The sequence below is a fragment of the Phascolarctos cinereus genome, unplaced genomic scaffold (assembly GCF_003287225.1).
Source record: "Phascolarctos cinereus isolate Bilbo 61053 unplaced genomic scaffold, phaCin_HiC Scaffold_5;HRSCAF=322, whole genome shotgun sequence".
Taxonomy (NCBI): domain Eukaryota; kingdom Metazoa; phylum Chordata; class Mammalia; order Diprotodontia; family Phascolarctidae; genus Phascolarctos; species Phascolarctos cinereus.
Genome location: NW_027555958.1, coordinates 361,632,476 through 361,651,913, shown reverse-complemented (window position 1 = coordinate 361,651,913; position 19,438 = coordinate 361,632,476). Strand labels below are relative to the sequence as shown.

General features: G+C 38.6%; 1 protein-coding gene across 1 annotated transcript in view; it reads left to right on the top strand.

Annotated features, from left to right (window-relative positions):
• The first annotated feature begins 5,252 nt into the window (after positions 1 to 5,252).
• RRP15 (ribosomal RNA processing 15 homolog) overlaps positions 5,253 to 19,438 on the top strand; it is a 55,577-nt gene continuing 41,391 nt past the window's right edge. Inside the window, exon 1 of the mRNA XM_020982254.2 lies at positions 5,253 to 5,446. Coding sequence (XP_020837913.1) covers positions 5,293 to 5,446 — 154 coding nt within the window. The 5' untranslated portion in view covers positions 5,253 to 5,292. The remainder of the gene's footprint in view (positions 5,447 to 19,438) is intronic.

The window sequence follows — 19,438 nt, the reverse complement described above, 5'->3', positions numbered from 1 at the left end:
CTAATAAATGCTTATCAACTTGTCTTGACTTCCTCACAACAAATGGGTGAGGTAGATATAATAATATTATTTTCATTTTTACAGATGAGCAAACTGTTGTCTCAAGTAAGTGACTTGCCCAAGGTGACACGGCTGATCAGTAACAGAAGTGGTGCTAACCAACACTGTGGTGATTGTAAGACTCTGATTTAACCTTCCTTTTTTTTAAAAAAAAAAAGTACATTTCCCCCCCAATTTCATGTTTGAACAATTTTAACATTTTTTAAAAAATTTTGAGCTCCAAATTCTATCCCTTCCTCTCCTCCCCCATCCCTGAGATGGTAAGCAATTTGATATAGGTATATATGTATGATCATGTAAAACATTTCCATATTAGTCATTTTGTGCGAGAAGACTTGAATGTCAACAAAAGAAAGAAGAAAGAAAGGAAGAAAGAAAGATAAAAATAATATGCTTCAGTCTATATTCAGACAATACCAATTCTTCCTCTGGAGATGGATAACATCTTTCATCTTGAGTCCTTTAGGATTGTCTTGAATCATTGTATTTCTGAGAATAGCAACTTATTCACAGTTCTGCATTGTGTAATATTGCTGTTACGGTGTACAATGTTCTCCTGGTTCTGTTGACTTCACTTTGCATCAGTTCATGTAAGTCTTTACAGGTTTTTCTGAAATCATCCTGTTTATTTCTTATAGCACAGTAATATAATATCACAATCACATACCACAACTTGTTTAGCCATTCCCCAATTGGGTACCCCCTCAATTTCCAATTCTTAGCTACCACAAAAGAGCTCCTATAAATATTTTTGTACAAGTAGGTTCTTTTCCTTTTCTTTTTAATCTCTTTCAGATATAGACCTAGGAGTCGTATTGCTGTATCAAAGGGTATGCACAGTTTTATAGCCCTTTGGTATAGTTCCAAATTGCTCTCCAGCATGGTTAGATCAGTTTACAACTCTACCAGCACATGCATTTATGTCCCAGTTTTCCTGTCTCCCTTTCAATATTGAACATTTTCATTTTTCATCATGTTAGCTAATCTGATAGATGTGAAGTGGTAATTCAGAGTTATTTTAATTTGCATTTCTCTAATTAATAGTGATTTAGAACATTTTTTTTTCACATGACTATAGATAGCTTTGATTTCTTTGTCTGAAAACTGCCTGTTCATATCCTTTGACCATTTACCAATTGGGGAATTAATTGTATTCTTACATATTTGACTCAGTTCTCTATATATCTGAGAAATGAGGCCTTTATTAGAGATATTTGTTGCATAATTTTCCCCTGGTTTTCTGCTTTCCTTCTAATTTTTGTTGCATTGATTTTGTTTGTGCAAAACATTTTTAATTTATATGATCAAAATTATCTATTTTATATTTTGTAATTTCCTCTATATCTTGTTTTGTCCTATTCTTCCCTTATCTATAGATCTAACAGGTAAACTATCCCATGCTCTTCTTATTTGCTTATAGTATCACCCTTTATGTGTAATGATTTATTATTCTTGATGTGACCTAGAAGCCTTATTTTAAATATTGTATATTTTAAATACTGTAAAAAAAAAACCAATTCTGTATACCCAGTAGACTGTCAAGATTAATTAATGTTGCTTACACTGCATGTATGGTACCACATGACATTTAGGAATAAGAACTGAAAGACAGGCACAATATTTATATAAATCAGTAAGAACCAAGAAAGAAATGTTTATTAGTTAGTTAATGTGTTTATATGCATGATTCATTGTCTTGACAACTAGTTCATAAACTCCTTCTGGGCAGATGTCCTTACAACAGGATTTGAATAAAAGCTTGCTGAATAAATAAGACATAATTTTTTTTTAAAAAAGACTAAGTTCCACTGTCTTTCTACTGTTTCTCCTCAATTTTCCTTTCTCCAGTCCTACTCCCAAGCTTCAGACCACCACTGAAGAAAGTCATTCATTTCATCTAGGCAAGTAGGTAGAGAGGATGCTAGACTTGGAGTTAGGAAGAACTGAGTTCAAATCAGACCCAACACTTTAACAAGATGAGTGATGCGAAGCAAGTCACCTAACTTCTGCCTGCCTCAGTTTCCTTACCTGTAAAATGGGGTTTTCTCATTAATAGCATCTATCTTCGGTGCCATGAGGATCAATTGAGATAATCGTTATAACATACTTTGCAAACCTTAAAGTGCTATATGAGTGCTACATATTATTATTATGAAGTATGACTATGAGGTATAGAGGAGGTGCAATAAGAACTGATCAAATGTAATAAAGGAAATGGGGGGGTAAAGAAAATAAAAGTGGGAGGAGGGGTCTAGGGCAGGAGAAGGCTCATCTCTGGGGCCAAGGGACTGCAGGTGATGGAGGGCAGGGCTTGGGGAGGAGAGGGGGACAGGGTCCTGACCTCCTGGCCCAGGGTGTGATTGGAGGAAAGGGCCCTTCCTGGGGTCCTCAGAGGCCGGGCAGAGGCTGGGAGGACCCTCCCAGAGTGGACTGGCTGAAAACAGGAACTTGTGCTGAGATCTCTCTGCCCTTGGAATTGGGATCTCCCTGCCTTCCTGCCTCACAGTTGAAATCTCTGCTGACTTCTCTTGGACCTGAGATCTCTGCCTTCCAGACACCAGCTCTGTGGGGCAGATCCCAAGGAGGTCTGAGCCAGCCCCTCACAGATCTGCTGCCTGTTCAGGCCATTGGATCTCATCCTCCTTCTCTGAACCCTTGGCCACCCTCCTGCCCTGGGATCCTTCTCCCTCCCCACCTCAGTGTGGGAGGGAGTTCAAGACCAAGGCCTGAACAAGTAGGGAGGCTGGAGCCAGAGGGAATGGCCCCTGGGAGCTGCAGATCCCCAGCCAAGCTCATTTTACAGATGAAGCTACTGAGGAAAATAGAGTTGAATGACCTGCCCAGGGTCACACAGTAATAATCTTAGGCCAAATTTGAAGTCAGATTTTCTTGACTCCAGACTCAACATTCTATCCACTCTGCCCCCATAATTGCATTATTATAGAATTAAAAGTGTAAATATCCTTGTTAAGTATCCATTTAGGTTTGTATCTTTTGTGGTCCCTGAACCAATTTCCACTCTTTATTATGGAATGAAAGGATGTACAGATAACTTTTTACCTTTGTTCGCAGTATATCTGTGGCCTAGTCTAAGGTTAATTTTTGTAAAAGTTCAATGTGGTGCAAAGAAACAAATTATGTCTTCAGTTCTGATTTTCTAAAAAGATTTCAGATTTTATCATTGAACATCCACGTTTTGTCCCACATTGCTAAGCTTATATTTGCAAGATAGGTCTCCCTTGGCTGCATATTGCGCTTCACTGCTCTCTGGAATACATTCTTCTATTCCCTCTTCATTTCCAGAGGGTTTGGAATAGTTTTGCTTATTGCACTATTTTTTCCATTGTATTTGAAAGTCTTTCTCTTGATAGCTTTTAGGACTCACTTAGCCTCAAAGACCTGACAGTCTAATAGTAGAAGACAACACAGGAAGGAATGATGAAAATGTGTTGGAGTGAGGAGAAGGTACCCCAATACAGGGGCACAATGGAGCAGTCAGAGAAATCCCAAAGAAATCGAATGACATGAGTAATGAGATGTCTAAATGAGCTTTCTCCATAGATGGAAGTTTGGAGGTCATAACCCCATCCCATGGTGGTGAGAGATGGTTGTGAAAGGCTTGAAAAGGAAAGAGATTTGGAATAGCTTTTGTTGGGTGTGAGTAAAGGAATCAGAGGCCAGCTATCACTAAGAGGACTGCCTTCCTGCAATGAAAGCCCACATGATGAGTACTATCCAATGAAGAGACCCCAGTGGGGGGAAAATTATAAATTCGTGGGAATCTCAAAATGTATAAAAGATCAATAAATACCCCAATTGTTCCAAACTAAAATGATAGAATACAAGGAGTGAAAAGTGTTATATGGGTAAAAAACAGACCATGAATCAGGTGTTTTAAAGAAGGGATCAGAAAGATAAAAAATTAAAAGACAATTTTGTACATATGGTGGAGAATTGTTCCAAATATCAGAATTTCTGGTAAAGTGAATCATATCCCAGTGATGGAAATGAAAGACTTTCACAGGCCAAACACACATTGTGCATGTAACAGTTTGGAAATATAGATAACTGCTCATAAATAAACAAATAAAGTGGGAGACTAAGATGTATAAGCAGAGAATGAAGGGAGAGGAGATGGGAATAGAGTTCAGAAAGGAGAGAAGGGATAAGAAGTGACCAAGTGGACACAGAGAAGATGAAATGTGAGGAAAGGAAAAGTGGAATAATAATAATAATAGCTAGCATTTATATAGCATTCTAAACTTTTCAAAGCACTTTATATCTCAGTGAGGTAGGTGCTAAGTGAAGATAGTAGGGAGAGAGGAGCTGAAGAGAGAGTCATTCAAAAAGTATTAAGTACTTGTTATGAGCATTATATAGCTTATCCTCTAATGGTGGAGAAAATAGGCAAATAACCTTGTACCTACAAGATAGTGTAAATGAGAAGTAATCCCAAAGAGAAAGCTCTAGAAGACTTCTTCATTCCCTCTTAAAGCCAGTGTCTTCCCTCTCTTATTTCCTATTTAAATCTTATTTGTTGCCTCCCTGAGTAGACTGTGAGTTCCTTGAAAGCAGGGCCAGGACAGTTTTTTGTTTTCTTTTGCTTTTTTTTTTATGTGCCAGGCACTGTGCTAAGCACTGAGGATACAAATATGAAAAAGACAGTTCTTGCCCTCATGGAGTTTACAATCTAATGGGGGAAGACAACACCCAAAAGAATGCTGAAAAGTAGTTTGGAGGTTTATGAAATCAAAAAAGGCCAAAATAATAAATAAATTTTATTGCTTTATAAATTATAATTAATAAGCGTTAGTTGACTTAATTAATGTTAGTTGACTGACTGGGGGAAGAGAGGAGACAGGGAAAGGCCTCCAGAATTGGGACGTTATAGAAAAGTAGAGGAATTGGTGAGAAGGGAAGAGAGGGTATAATTTGGTGGAACGAATGTTCAGCCTGGGCAGAGAGAAGAGAACAAGGGGAGGAAGAGGACGTGCAAGGGCACGTTCAGCCTCCTAGAGCCAGAAGCCCTTATGTTAAAGTAAAACCAGTCATGGGTAATACATTAAGGTGACACTGGGCGCAGTCGCACCTTTCCCCTTTCCTTACACCGCCTCCCCCTCCGGAACCCAAGTCCTGGAGCCTGGGGCTCCACGGTGTCCGGAAATAGAAATTGAAGGCACTCACTTCCGCCGACGGAGAAGAATTCAAAAGGAACTTCCGCTTGGGAAAAAAATGGCGGCGACCCTTACAGACTCACGTGTTGGCGTCGGGAAGAAAAAGAAAAAGTTACGGAAGAGGAAAAGGGTGAAGATGATGGAGGCGGCTTTGTCGTCGGAGTCGGAGCCGGAGCCAGAGCAGGGGGGAGACAGTCCTGGCGGCCGCCGCGGTAACGGGCTGGAGACCTGGAGGGCTGCGGGGACTGGGCTCCCGGCACTGGGAAGAAGGGTCCGAAAGGAAGCTGTGTCGTGGGGGGGCCCGGTTTGGAGACCCCGGGAGGTGGTGCGAGGGAGGTGGGGACGGCCGCGTGGCTGGGGGGTGGGAGAGGAATGGGAAGGGGGGGGTGAGGAGAAGGGAAGGGGAAGTAAGAAGAGAGGAAAGGGGGGAGGAGGGTCCCGTGTGATGGCCTCGAGATTCCAGACTTGCCAGCGACCCGGGCACCGGAGGAAATGGCCTGACCCCGCCAGTCATTTCGACAGTTAGGACTAGTGGGGCTGCAGTGGACGAAGTTCTGGATTTGGCGTAGGGAGGATCTGAGTTCAAATCCACCTTCAGAAGCTTACTAGCTGGGTGACCCTGGGCGAGTCGCTTAACAACTCTCACAGCTTTCTCGTCTTTCAAATAGGGGTTAATGATAATAGGTCCCATGCCTGGAATGCACCGGTATTCCCATCTCACAGATGGCTCAGGCATTATCTTCTACTTGAAATCTTTCCTGACTTCTCCGCAACTGCCTGTTCGCTTTTCCCCAAACTATTTCGTATTTAATTGTTTTGTATATAGGGAGTGTGTGTATGTGTGTGTGTGTTCGCATGTATGTATGTATGTATGTATGTATGTATGTATAACTGGATGGCACTCTAAAGGGGATAGAAATATATAAAACTATATTTAACATATTGTTTTGCATGTTCTCACCCCCCCCCCGTCTCCATTAGAAAGTAATCCAGTAGATATTGTTTCAGAGAGGTAAGCACTTCCTTGCACAGTGCCTAGAACATAAGGATACATACTAAATACTTGTTGAATAATAATACTGTATAAGTACTTTGAAAACTTTTAAGCTCTGTATAAACGTTAATGGTTGTTATTACTAGCCACAAAACCCAGACAAGGCCTTCCCTGTCACAGAAGTTTTAGGGGAGATATCAAGGATGACGAGAAAGAATTCATCCTACTTTTAGTAGCTCATATGTAGGGAAAGGTGAAAGGAGAGCCAGGGAAAAGATTTTAGGGACCAAATAAACCTGTGTACAAACACATGTCCACATAGCCTTGCTTGTAGGATTCTCTTGTTTGCTTACTTGAGATATAAGTGTGACTTTTCTGTTATGTGTCTTACCTGAATGTTATATGTAATGCTCATTTATATGCATTTTTTTATATAGAAAATAGATTGGTGCTTTTATTATCCCCATTTTTACAGATGAGGAAATCAAGGCTGAGAAGTTAAGTGACTTGCCCAGGGTCACATAGTAAGTGTCTGGGATAAGATTTGAACTTGAGCTTTCTGGTCCCAAGTTTAGCACTCTATCCCATTATGCCACATAACTGGCCATATTGGGATTATGAAGAATAAAGGAACTTAAAAGTCGTCTGGGGGAAATTCACTTCAACCCAGAAAGCATTTATTAAATACCTCATGTATACAGAACAGTGTGTGTAGGGAGAGGGATCTAAAGGTTAGGGGATTGAATGAATGAAAAAGTATTAAGCACTTACATCATAGGAGCACTGTGCTTAAGCACTGGGAATACAGATAGAGCAAGGATAGTTCTTTCCCTCAAGGAGTTTACTTTCTAATGGATTATACAGTACATATAAGCAAAAAGAAATGGGAAGCAAAGAAAAGCTTTGGTTTGGAAAGTTATTCGGGGGATATTTTAGGGGAGTATGTTGACAAACCCCATTCTGCTACAGTGGTAGCAGACTTGATTTCATCCTCTTTGTGGTTACAGAAAGGAGGCAAGTAAGTGGCAGGAGGAGGGGCATGAAAGGTAGTATGTGAACAAGGTAGCTGCCCAGTAGTAGTTGGGGGACAAGACCATGCACCTTTCAAATTCAACATGTACAAAGTAGAATTATGTTCTCCACATGTAGTCAGTTCCCAAATTTTGTTATTCTTATCTCTACATCTCTTATATACATCTACTCTTTACTAACACAGCCACCACTCTTCAGGCCCTTATCACTTCTTTCCTGGACTATTGCAGCAGCCTCCTAATTGGTCTTTCTGTCCCACCACAATCTTCCATATATAGCTGCCAAAAAGCACAAATTGGACCTTACTTAAGCTACTATGACTCTCAATTAACTCCAGAATCAATAATTAGAAGCTCCTCCTCTGAATGGAAAACATTTATTAAACATCTTTTGTGTACAAAGCATTTAGCTGAGTTTTAGAAATGCAAAATAAAATGGTCCCTTCTCTCCCAGAGCCCACATTCAAATCCAGAAAGAGCCTGTAGGAAGTATCACCGTCCCATTACTCTTTAGGGTGCACCAGCAAGTCAGATGATAAAGCGTATTTATTTAGATAATTCAGTAAAACCATATTTGTTTAGCTTTTAAAACACTTCACAACCTGACTCTGTCCTCAGCCTTGTTAGACCTTACTGCCTTTAGCCTTGTTGCTGTTCCTGACCTGATGTTCCAGCTGTCATCTTTGTACAGGTTGGTAATGTACTCCCTCTTTATTCAGCCTCTTGGAATCCCTGAGTTCCTTCGAGACTTGAAGTGACAACTTCTCTGTGAGACCTTTCCTGGTCTCATTGTCTTCCCCACTTCTGCATCCCCTAGACTAGTCCTTTTCCCCTTCTTAAAAGTATACAAAGTATGTATTTTGTATCTTTTGTATGTGTTTATATTTGTGTGTGCATATTGCCTACCTCTCTAAGAATATAAGTTTTCCATTGCTAGACATATACCCTACAGAGGTCAGTGATAAAAAGAAAGACCATATATACACCAGAATATTTATAGCAGCACTTTTTGTGCTTTGTGGCAAAGCACAGGAAACAAAGTAGGTGCCTGTTGTTTGGAGACTGACTAAAAAAGTTGAGGTATTAGAATGTAATGGCATATTACTGTGTTGTAAGAAAGGATAAATATGAATACAGAAGATGGAAAGAACAGGTGCAAAGTGAATTAAGCAGAACCAATAAAACTTTATAAACAATGACACTTAATAAATGGAAAGTGCAATAAAGCATTCAAAACTGAATGACCCCCAGAACAGAAATGAGCAGGCACCTTCTCCTGCTTCTTTGTAGTGATGGGAGGATAGTGGGGTGGAACACTGTATGTGATGTCAGAACTTTTCAACATATTGACTAGTATCTTTTTAAAAAACAATTCTTTATTATAAAGAGATGATTCTCTGGGAGTGGATGGGTGAGGGAAATGTAGGTGATATAAAACAAAAAATATTGATAACATTTATTTAAAAAAAAGGAATGTAATCTGTTTTGAGGGTAAGGAACTATTTCACTTTTGTCTTTATCTGCAGACCCTAACAGTGCCTGGCACACAGTTGGTGCTTAATAAGTACTTATTTATTAATTGAATACTTCTATTATTAGCTGTGAACTTAGACAGATATTTAATTTCTCAGTTGGTTTTCTTATTTAAATTATAAGAAGATCATGATTCTTTTATTTATATGTCTTACCTGAATGTTATAAGTAATGCCCATTTATGTGCATTTTTTTAAAATGTAGAGAATAGACAAATCACTTAGAATTTAAAAAAAAATTAATAAGAGGGGAAACAAAATAGCTTTTTACTGTGTTTCATTTTTAGTTCATGCCAGATGTTAAGTTTGGAACAATCAAAATCTAGCTTGCTGTTATTTTCTAGTTTTCTGACTTTCCACTGTCTATCTGTCCTTTATTCTCCTGTGAAATTTTGCATTCATTTGTCAAATATTTATTGAGAATAAGAGGAGTTTGTTAAATCTGGTTGTATAGGTGACCCTGAGTTCTTGAAGCCTATGTCCCCAGTGGAATTCAAGCTCTGGAAAGTCCAACCAAACTGGAAAATTTTCAAGTACAGCCCCAGTGATGGACTGTATTTCTGTTTTTCTAGGAACAGCCTAGCTAAGTTTGAAGAGGCTTATCATCAGGTTGACTGGAGAGTGATAAATTTTTCAGCCACACCAACTCTTGAAGACATCTCCTAAGCTGTATTGAGCTTGCAATTTGTGTGGCTAGAGGGAGTACTACATTGACAAAACCTCGAATACCCGAAATGTTGAAGTAAGAAGAGGTGGCAGGTGAGGCTTCTCCCCCTCCCACCACCCTCACAATTAAAGACATGCTTGAGGTCTTCAGAAAATTGGAGGAAACCATGGATCTGTTTGAGGATCAAAAAACCCCCAACTCATTAAGTACTACATCAAACTCCATTGCTATTCTAAAGTGCCTTCTCATGTTTCATCCTTCAGTTTTTTCTGACCCTGTTATTCTACTAGCAAGCCTCAGTACTTGTCTCATTAGCATGACCAACTAGATTTTATTTTGTTTTATTTTCTGCTCTTGCTATCTTTCCCTTCTGTCCTGGGCCCCATCTTTTGAGTTGAGATTCTTACTTGCCATGTTTCAGCAAATGGCACATAACCCTTCTTTAGTGTGTGTTTTTTTAAACTTTACAAACATACGCTATAGCAAATAAAATCATTTATGTTATAACAATATGTAATCCTGGTCTCATGCCAATTATCTGAAAGTAGATCTTGTTCTTTCTTAAGTTCCATTTCTTTCTTCCCTTCTAGAACTTTTCCATGGTCAGCCAGTTCATTCCTGTCTGGGTTAGATTTTAATTCAGTTTAAGTTTTGTTTCTGACAGATTCACTTTGCAAAGTTATTGTTTTACCGTCAGTATGCTACCCTGATAACTTTGTAACTATTCTGTAGTGTCACCCTGGAAAAAATAATAATTGATATATGTGTATATATATGTCTTTCTGTCTCTCTTATCTGTCTGTGACTATTGTTCTTCCTAGACAAAGTGCCAGATTTGGAGTAAGAAAGGTCTAGATTCACATTTGACCTTTGATATTAATCTTAATCTCTCTGAACCTCAGTTACTTCTTCTGAAAAAATGAAGAAAATGACACCAGTAAGACCAATTCACAAGGTTCTTCTAAGGTTCCAGAGAAAGAAAATACATATGTTTAAAGGTAAACACTTTACATATGTCATCTTTTAGGAGCTTTACAACAGCTCTGTGAGTTGGTAGTAGAGGTGTTGTTATCATCATCCCTATTTTTACAGAGAAACTGAAGCTCAGAGTGAGTAAGTATCAAAGGTAGGATTTGAACCCAGGTGTACTTTACTCCAGTCCAGCGTTCTGTCCATTGAACCATACTGTTACCTTTACTGTGTGGCCTCCTAAGAATTCTACTATTGTATGAAGACCAAGGAAGTAGCCTATGTCATCTGCTCATGGAGATGTAGTGAACATTTTTTAAGCACCTAATAAGAGCAGGGCTATTCGCTGTGTACACTGTTTGGTGCTGGATATGATATGAAAATACATAGTTTTAAGGAAATTGTGATGCTTGTTCTTGGAAATTGCTTCTGGGCTTTCTTGGTGAAGTTACCTTCTCCACCTATATCCTCCTGGACTTCAAGGACCTGTCTTTAGGTGCCATGTGACTCTAGACCCAACATGTCTAAAACAAAACTTTTGATATTTTTCCTGAAACTCTTCCCTCTTCCAGACTTTTCTGTTAGTGTCAAGAGCACCCATCATCCTTCTACTTACCCACACTCAAAATGTAGGTGTCATCCTCAGTCTCTCACCCAACATATCCAATCTGTTGCCAAGTCTGTAGGTTCTACCCTCATAACATCTCTAGTGTTTGATGTAGCTGCCATACTGGTAGAGGCCCCCATCACCTCAAGCCTGGACTTTAGCTTTAGCTTTCTGGTTGGTTTCCCTGCATCAAGTCTCTTCCCTACTCCAGTACATTTCACACTCATCTGCCAAAGTGATCTTCCTAAAGTTCCAGTCTAACCATGTCACCCATCTACTCAGTAAACTCCAATGCCTCCCTCTTACCTCCAGGATCAAATATAATACATTTAAAACCCTTCACAACTATGTCTCTTTCTGCATTGCTAGTATTACTACACTTTACTCTCTTCCGTGTACTCTGCAGTCTAGTGACTGGTCCTCTTGCCATTCCCTGCATATGATATTCCATTTCCTGACTCTGACTCAATCCCTTTTCCTTGGCTTTCTGCCATGCTTGGAGTGCTTTCCTTCCTCTTCTTCTACTCCTGGCTTCCTTCAAAGCTCAGCTTAAATCCTACCTTCTGCATGAAGTGTTTCCTGGTCCCCCTTAATTCTAGTGCCTTCCCTCTGAGATTACCTCCCATTTAAACGGTATATATGTGGTATATACATACTTGTTTGTGTGTTGTCTCCCGTATGAGAATGTGAGTTTCTTGAGGACAGAGGCTGGGTTTACCTGCCTTTGTATCCCCAGTGTTTAGCACAGTGCCTAGCACACTGCTTAATAAATGTTTGTTGATTTATTGACCCTGACTTGACCAGGAAGCCAGGTTTCTGTGATCTCTTCCTAAACTGAGCTGTTATTTTAGCTGTGTCCTTGTTTTACTTCCTTCGGTGTTCAGTTGACTGGTCCTAGGATGACTGGACACCTGTTTCTGGTCAGCTGATGACTCCAGTGAGGTCTGCTTCATTTTTGCATCATTTTTCAGACAGCATATAATAATATCTCTTTCACATGGCCTGACAGTGTAACATTTTATAACATGTCACAATAAAACTTTCCTGAAGAAATGATTGTCATTAACTTGCAAAGCCACTAAAAATACTAGACACTCTTCAGGATCTCCACATAAATTAACTAGCATCGTTTCCTGCTCTTGTAATTAAAATGGGCTTTTCTATAAATAGTAGTATTGGAGAAAACCTATCTTTTGGTTTTCTGTTTAATTTTTTCATAAGATAAGTACTTGTGAAAGAGTTTCTGACAGCTTGCAAAGTTAAAAATAATGTATGCAAAGACAATTGAGGATAAAAGGAGAACAAAAACTGTGTAAGAAGAGCAGAGGGAATAACTTACCAGGCCCTTGAGATGAATTAATTGCTATTGTTGGGCACTGACTTAGCTTCTTAAAATTTCTTGGCCAAGGCAGAAAGGTGCACGTTTTAAGTTGTGTAATGTTTGTTGGCCTGCAGAGACAAACTTTTTTCCAGAACCAAATTCAAAGGAGAATATGTTGTATGAGCCCTCGTATAAATGGTGAGAATAAAGTGAACAGCATCTGCCAGTATGGTTTTACAGAAGACATGGAAAAGCTCCTTGGATTTATAATCTTGTATTCGTCTTCTGTGAAACCTGAGGGCATAACATTAAATTAATGAACTCGGTCACTAAGGTCAGAAACAGCAGGTTGTAGAGGTCTGTCTTGAAGTTAGTAGCAAGGACTTAGAGCCCCTAAGTACTGTGCTTTTCTGGAACATTATAGTTAGACTAGAAAAATGCATCTGAGAACATTAGATTGGGAGTGAGGAAGACTTAGGTTGGAGGTCCAGCTCTGCCTCAACTCATGCTATGACTGTGGGCTAATTGCTTTATTTTCTTAGAAATTCTCATCTGTAAAATGAAGTGATGAAATGATTTTAGAAATTCTGTAAGTCTTAAGACCTTGAGGTCCAAGGGAAAGTGGTTGAGAAAATAGAGTTCAAGGACTTTTTTTTTTCCTCTAGTCTATATCCAGCTTTATCCTTATATTAACAAGGATACAATTTGGGGAGTCTAGAGGAATGGATAGTGAGCATGTCTGTTGGAATGTTTTCACCTATGTTATCTTTCACTAAATGTCCTTTCTTGGGAACTTAAAGTAAGAGCTGTTTTCTTTGGATACTAGTCTTTCTCTAGTTGCTAATCTTGAGCAGAACCAAAGTTATCATTGTGTTATATTAATTTAAGAGCTGGACTCATGTTCTTGCTTAGCTAGAAGCCATGGCTGTGAAAAGATAGAGCTAACATCTTCCTTAGGAAAATAAATTTTTTTCTTTTAAGATATGTATATACATGTCTGTCAGAGACTGCCATCTATCATAGACTGTTTTAGCCTGAAAAAATTGGGGTGGGATTGGGGCATGTGCTACCAGTTGACCACTTTTTCCATTGAAGAATCTTAGTATGGCTCCTATGGAATGTCTGGTTTTAAATATAAGACTGTATCTTGATAGGAAAGAACACTGGACCTGGAGTTAGAAAGACCCGAGTTCAGATTTGCTTCAGGTACTTAACTAGCTATGTGACCCTGGGCAAGTCATTAACTTGGGACTGATTGAGTTTGCTAATACATAAAATGAGGATAATAATAGCACCCATCTTGAAGTGTTGTTATGAGGATGAAATTAGGTAATTTTCATATAGCAATTGTAAACCTTAAAATGCTATATAAATGCTGTCTGTTATTATTATTAAGGTAAAATAACTTCACCGCTAATTAGATGAATAGATTGACTTGTTCCATAGGTTTATTTGTGATTGATTGTGATCATTTGCATCTTGGAGAATGTCTACCTTATACCGCTGTTTCAGTTTTGGGGTTAATGAGATGCTGCTTTTGAAATAGTCAGCTTGTATTACTGCTGCTTTAAACCTGTGACTAATCAGATACAATAAAACTACATCATCAAGGCAGAGGAGAATGTTTGCCTTAATAAATAATAATAATAATAATGACTGATATAGAATATTTAATATTTGCAAAGTACTTTACATACATTATTTCATTTAATCATCATAATAGCCTATGAGGTTTTCCTGTTTGCTATAGCAGAAAGACATCTTAAATTCATACAATATCTGTACTGTGTTGCTTAGATAGATATCTCTATTTTGTACTATTTAAGTTTGGAATTGAACATCTCTTTTCATCTCAACTCTTATTTTGGAATTATATAGTATGCTAGAAATCTGAATATATATTGATAATCTATATTGAGATTGTCGCGTTTGGTCCGTATGTGTTTCCTACATACTGAATGGATTGTAACCTTCATTGTAACCCATACCTGAACAAGAACTCCACAGCATGCTGGGCAGGTAGTCCTCATCCAGCCTTTGCTTGAATAACTGAAGTGAGTGGGATCCCACCACCTCCCAGTGTAGCCCATTCCTCTTTGGATAGCTCTAATTTTTAGGAAGCTTTTCCTTACAAATCCAAATTTGCATTTTGTAGCTTCCTCTCATTACTCCTAATTCTTCCTTCTTGGGTCATACAGAACAAAGCTAATTCATATTAAAAATATTTGAAGATATTTCTGTAAGTCTTCTTTCCAGACTAAAGAAAATAGCCTTTCCTTATGTACCATGGTCTTAAAGCTCTTCACCATAATTTCTGCTCTCTGCTGGACATTGTTTAGCTTTAGGTTGTAGTTCCAAAACATGGCATCCAAAACTGCATACAGTAATTCAGATGTGAGCTAACCACAGCACAGAATACAGAGGATCCATCACCTCCTTAGTACCTCTCTTAGTGCTGCTTAAAATCTGCCCAGTCGCACCCGTTGTTTCATTTTCACACCAACTGTTGTCTAGCCATGCTTCCTCCCTTTTGGAGTTGTGAAGCTCATATTTTTAGCCCAAGTAGAAGACTTTACATATCTCTATTAAATTTCATCTTATTAGATTCAGCCCAGTGTTTCTGGTCTTTCAGTATGTTTGAATCTTGCTTCAATTTAGAGCTGATAGACATTTAATCAGCCTCTTCGTTTTGCAGATGAGGAAACTTGAGGACCATTGCCCCAAGTCAAATAGGTCTGCAACTTCAGGATTTAAACTCTAATCCTCTCACGCCAAACCTACTGCACCTTTTACTGCATCCAATGTGTCCAGCTATGCTTTGCAGCTTTGGGTCATCTGAAGATTTAATAAACATGCCATTTATTCTTTTATCCAACTAATTGATGAAATGTTTAAGAGCATAGGACCAAACCCACATTCCTAGGGCATTGTGCTAAGAGACTTCCTTTCAGCTTGACTTTGAAACATTTCTAGCTAAGGTTAAATTCTAAACCATAGATCATTTTGGGGGCCTTTTGCAGTTTTAATTTTGGCTAGATCTCCTGGTTCTCAAGCGTGGAGGTGCCTTGAATCTACAGAATTTGGAGAGATAGTCATGGGATTGTAAAGTTGCATGAAGTAAGCTTGTCTGTCAGTAGAGATGTATACCTTTATAATTTAAAGGGATGGTGGGCAGAGTCTTAATCCTTATATCTCAATCGACTAATCAAGAAATTGTAGTGATCTTGTATGTCAACAAGTCATGTCATGTACCTGTAATTTCTTTAATTAGTTTGGGAAGTCCCACTGCCGATTATAATATTAAGTCTTAGAAATCTGCCTGATACCAAGAGAGGTTAGGTTACTTGGACATGATCATATACCTAGTGAGCTCAAGAGGCAGAATTTGCACCCACATCTTTCTGACACCCAGTCCAGCAGTCTGTTTAGTACATAATACTGACTCTTCAAAGCCTCTGCCCTTCTTACCTTAACAGTCTTTTTACGCTTTAGTCCCTTCTACACACTGTGGTCTAACTACAGTGGCCTACTTGCTCTTCCTGAAACACAGGACTCTGTCTCGTCTCCATGCTTTTGTACTGGCTGTCCTCTGTGCCTAAAATTTTCTGTACCCTTGGGTTACTTAAAATAGCAAGGAAACATGCCCAAGAAATGAAGTATATCACCATCCTACTTGAAAGATTTAGGGGTTTATAGGATAGGCTCCAGGAAACAGACTACTTATGCTATATCTCCTCTGCCTCTTTAGTTTTCTGGCCACTTTCAGCTCAAATTCTACCAGCTCAAATTCCACCTCTTGAAGAAGGATTTTCCTTAACCCCTAAACTCCCCAATAGCTTTCGCCTTCCTCTCTGAAATGATCTCCTGTCTATTCTGTATCTAGTTATTTACATGTTGTCTCTGCCACTAGAATGTGAGCTCCTTGAGGACAGGTACTGGTCTTGCCTTTTTTTGTATGCGTGGTGATTAGCACAGTGCCCAGCACATAAGTAGGCATTCAGTAAATGCTTGTTAACTGACTGCCTCTCATTGGAGAGATGCTTTTTCTCCATCAGTCTCTTTTTATCTTAATTCTTTATACATACAATTAAAACTGTAGAGTATAATTAGAGGATTAAGGGTTCAGAGTAAGTTAAAGAAGAGATGTTCATTTTATTTTTTTTAAGGCAGTTGGGGTTAAGTGACTTGCCCAGGGTCACACAGCTAGTAAGTGTCAAGTGTTTGGTTTGAGGCCAGATTTGAACTCAGGTCCTCTTGACTTCAGGGCTGGTGCTCTATCCACTGTGGCACCCACACAGATGATCATTTTCAACTTTAGCTCTAGGATATCTGTCCCATAGGTAGAAATATAAACAGTTAAGTACTGATTTGTTATATAATTAATTCTGACCCCTTGATTATAGATTCATATGCTGTCATTTAAAGGTTTTAGTGATGAGTTTGACCAAATATTCCCTTTTTAATTCATCAGTTATTACTGGAGAACTGTTTAGCCATACAGTTTTGAGCATGTCATCAAACCCCTGAGGCACAGTTTCTTCAGTTGTAAAGTTAAAGGAGGTAGGCAGATATGAAAACTTAGGTTTTATAATGGTGAGTTGACCTGTGTGGTGTATTTAAAGTTTGTTGTAATGTCTACTACATATGTGTGTGGGTGTGTATGTATACACATACATATACTATCAAATTTGTTTAAAATCAGTCAACTCAAGTTATTGACTAGAAAAATAAATGTGAAAAGTTTAATAGTTAATTAGGATACAGTTAATTAAATCTGAAGTATTTCATTATGAAAATATTTCTGAGTTATGAAATAACTCATGTCTCAAATGTAGGAAGTTGATATGTTTCTAAAGGTTTAGCATGACAGAAACAACTTTAAAAGTACACTGTTCAGAACAAAAACAAAAATTCCACTGCTACTAAATCAAGCCAGATGAACTAAAATAGTGGCTATTTAATGTCATGCTATGATTGTCCCTAACTGTACAACCTACATGGAAGAAATGAGCAATGTTAATTCCATGTGCTTTGGATAATTAAAAGACTGAATCGTTCTGGGTGCACATATGAAAAATGACCATATGCAATTAACATATCACTTAATAATCGTACAGTTAACTGTCCTGTCAGGCATTTCTACATTTTTGATAAACTTCAAAGCGGTGTTTAGGATGTAAAATGCTAACAGATAAATGTGCTTTTCATTTAACTGTAGCCTACAGAGTCATTCGTATTTCGTGTTACTTAAAATAGCAAGGAAACATGCCCAAGAAATGAAGTATATCACCATCCTACTTGAAAGATTTAGGGGTTTATAGGACAGGCTCCAGGAAACAGACTACTTATGCTATGTCTCCTGTAGCTCTGCTCAAACAACATATGTAATGACATCTGATTTTAACACTGTTATCCCATGGTGGCGCTTCAGTTATATTTTTGGTAGTTCCATGGAATCTGGATGACTTCATGCCTTTCAAAAGAAAAAGTTGAAATTTAAAGCAACCATTAACTTTAAACATCTCAAGTTTAGCAGTAATTGGTAGAAGAGACCATGTGACAAGATCAGAACACTTTGCTATTGTGATGGTAGTAGAGAACTGTAGAATCATAGTTGTCACTGTAGATACTTGCAAGTATCAGATATAGCAAAATATTAATTAGAATATATATGATGGGGTGAGGTCCTAAATTCCTGTTGCTAGTCTCCAGTTGCTGTTTGTATATTTTCAATTGGATGTCCCAGAGATATCTCAAACTTAATATATTATTATTTCTGAACTCATTATTTCTCTCCAAGATGCCACCGTTGTTCCAAGCACCCAAGTTCTCAAACTTATCTTTTCTTTGTCTTCTTGCTTCCTCTCATGCTACGTGTGAAATCAGTTGACTAATTTTGTCATTTTACTTCCAATTCATCTTTACATTCACCCCCTTTTCTCCACTCACAAAAGCACCCTAATTCAGACCTTTGTTATTTCTCACCTTTACTATTACAGTAGGCTCCTAACTGGTCTCCCTGCCAGACTTTGCTAAAGACAGCTGCCAAAGTGGTTTGTTTAAAGTGCAGGTCTGACCAAGACACTGAGTAGCTCCTCCTTGCCTTTACTATCAAATGTAAACTTCTCTTTGGCTTCTAAAGCCCTTAACAATTGGGCCTTATCTGTTTTTCTAATCATGTTATACATTGTTCCCCTTCTTGGACCCTGTGTTGAAAAAGCTGGTCATCTTGCTATTCATCGTGTATGGCACTACATCTCCTTTTTCTGGGCTGGTGTACTGTCTCTTGCCCCTTTAAAATTTTGCTCGTGCACTACCTTCTCCATGAAGCCTTTTCTGATTCCTTTAGCTGCTAGTGACCTCGCCACAAAAAATTTACCATGTATTTATGTACCTGTCACGCCAGTAGTATTTTTTGGGTCAGGGACTGTTTTCATTTTTTGTATTTGTATTCCCATTGATGAAACCAGTGTCTCACACATAGTAGATAATTAATAAGTGCTTTTTGATAAGTCTCTACTACTTTTTTTTCCCCATTGATAAATTTGTTGAACAGCACAGGGCCAGGCACTTGGTCGCTCCCCTAGAAAGCTCCCTTCAAGTTGGTCATCAACCATTTCTGAACTTAACTAAGTTAACTACCAGTGGTCTAGCCCATTATCTCTCCATATTTTAACAAGAATATCATTCCCCTCATGTCCCAGTTTAGTTACCCTGTCACAAAAGGAAATGGGGTTAGACTAGACTATCATGTCCTTTTTTTTTTTTTGATGAAGCCATTGTTTGCTCTTTGTGATCCCTGCTTCGCTTCTACGTGTACATTAACCATGTGATTAATACATCCTAGAATCTTGCCAGAAGTTTAATTCAAGCTCACTGGTCTATACTCCCTCTTCCTTTATTTAATTTGGGGGAGAGGACCTGGGAGCCCATCTACCCTTTTCCAGTCCTGTAGTGCCTCTCTTATTCTCTGTGATCTTTTGGGGGGGGGTTAGGGCAGGGACAGACAATAGTCATTTTAAAAAAATGAATTACCTTTTTCGTTGTTAATTTAATCTTCAGCAAACACAAACAGATCAATAT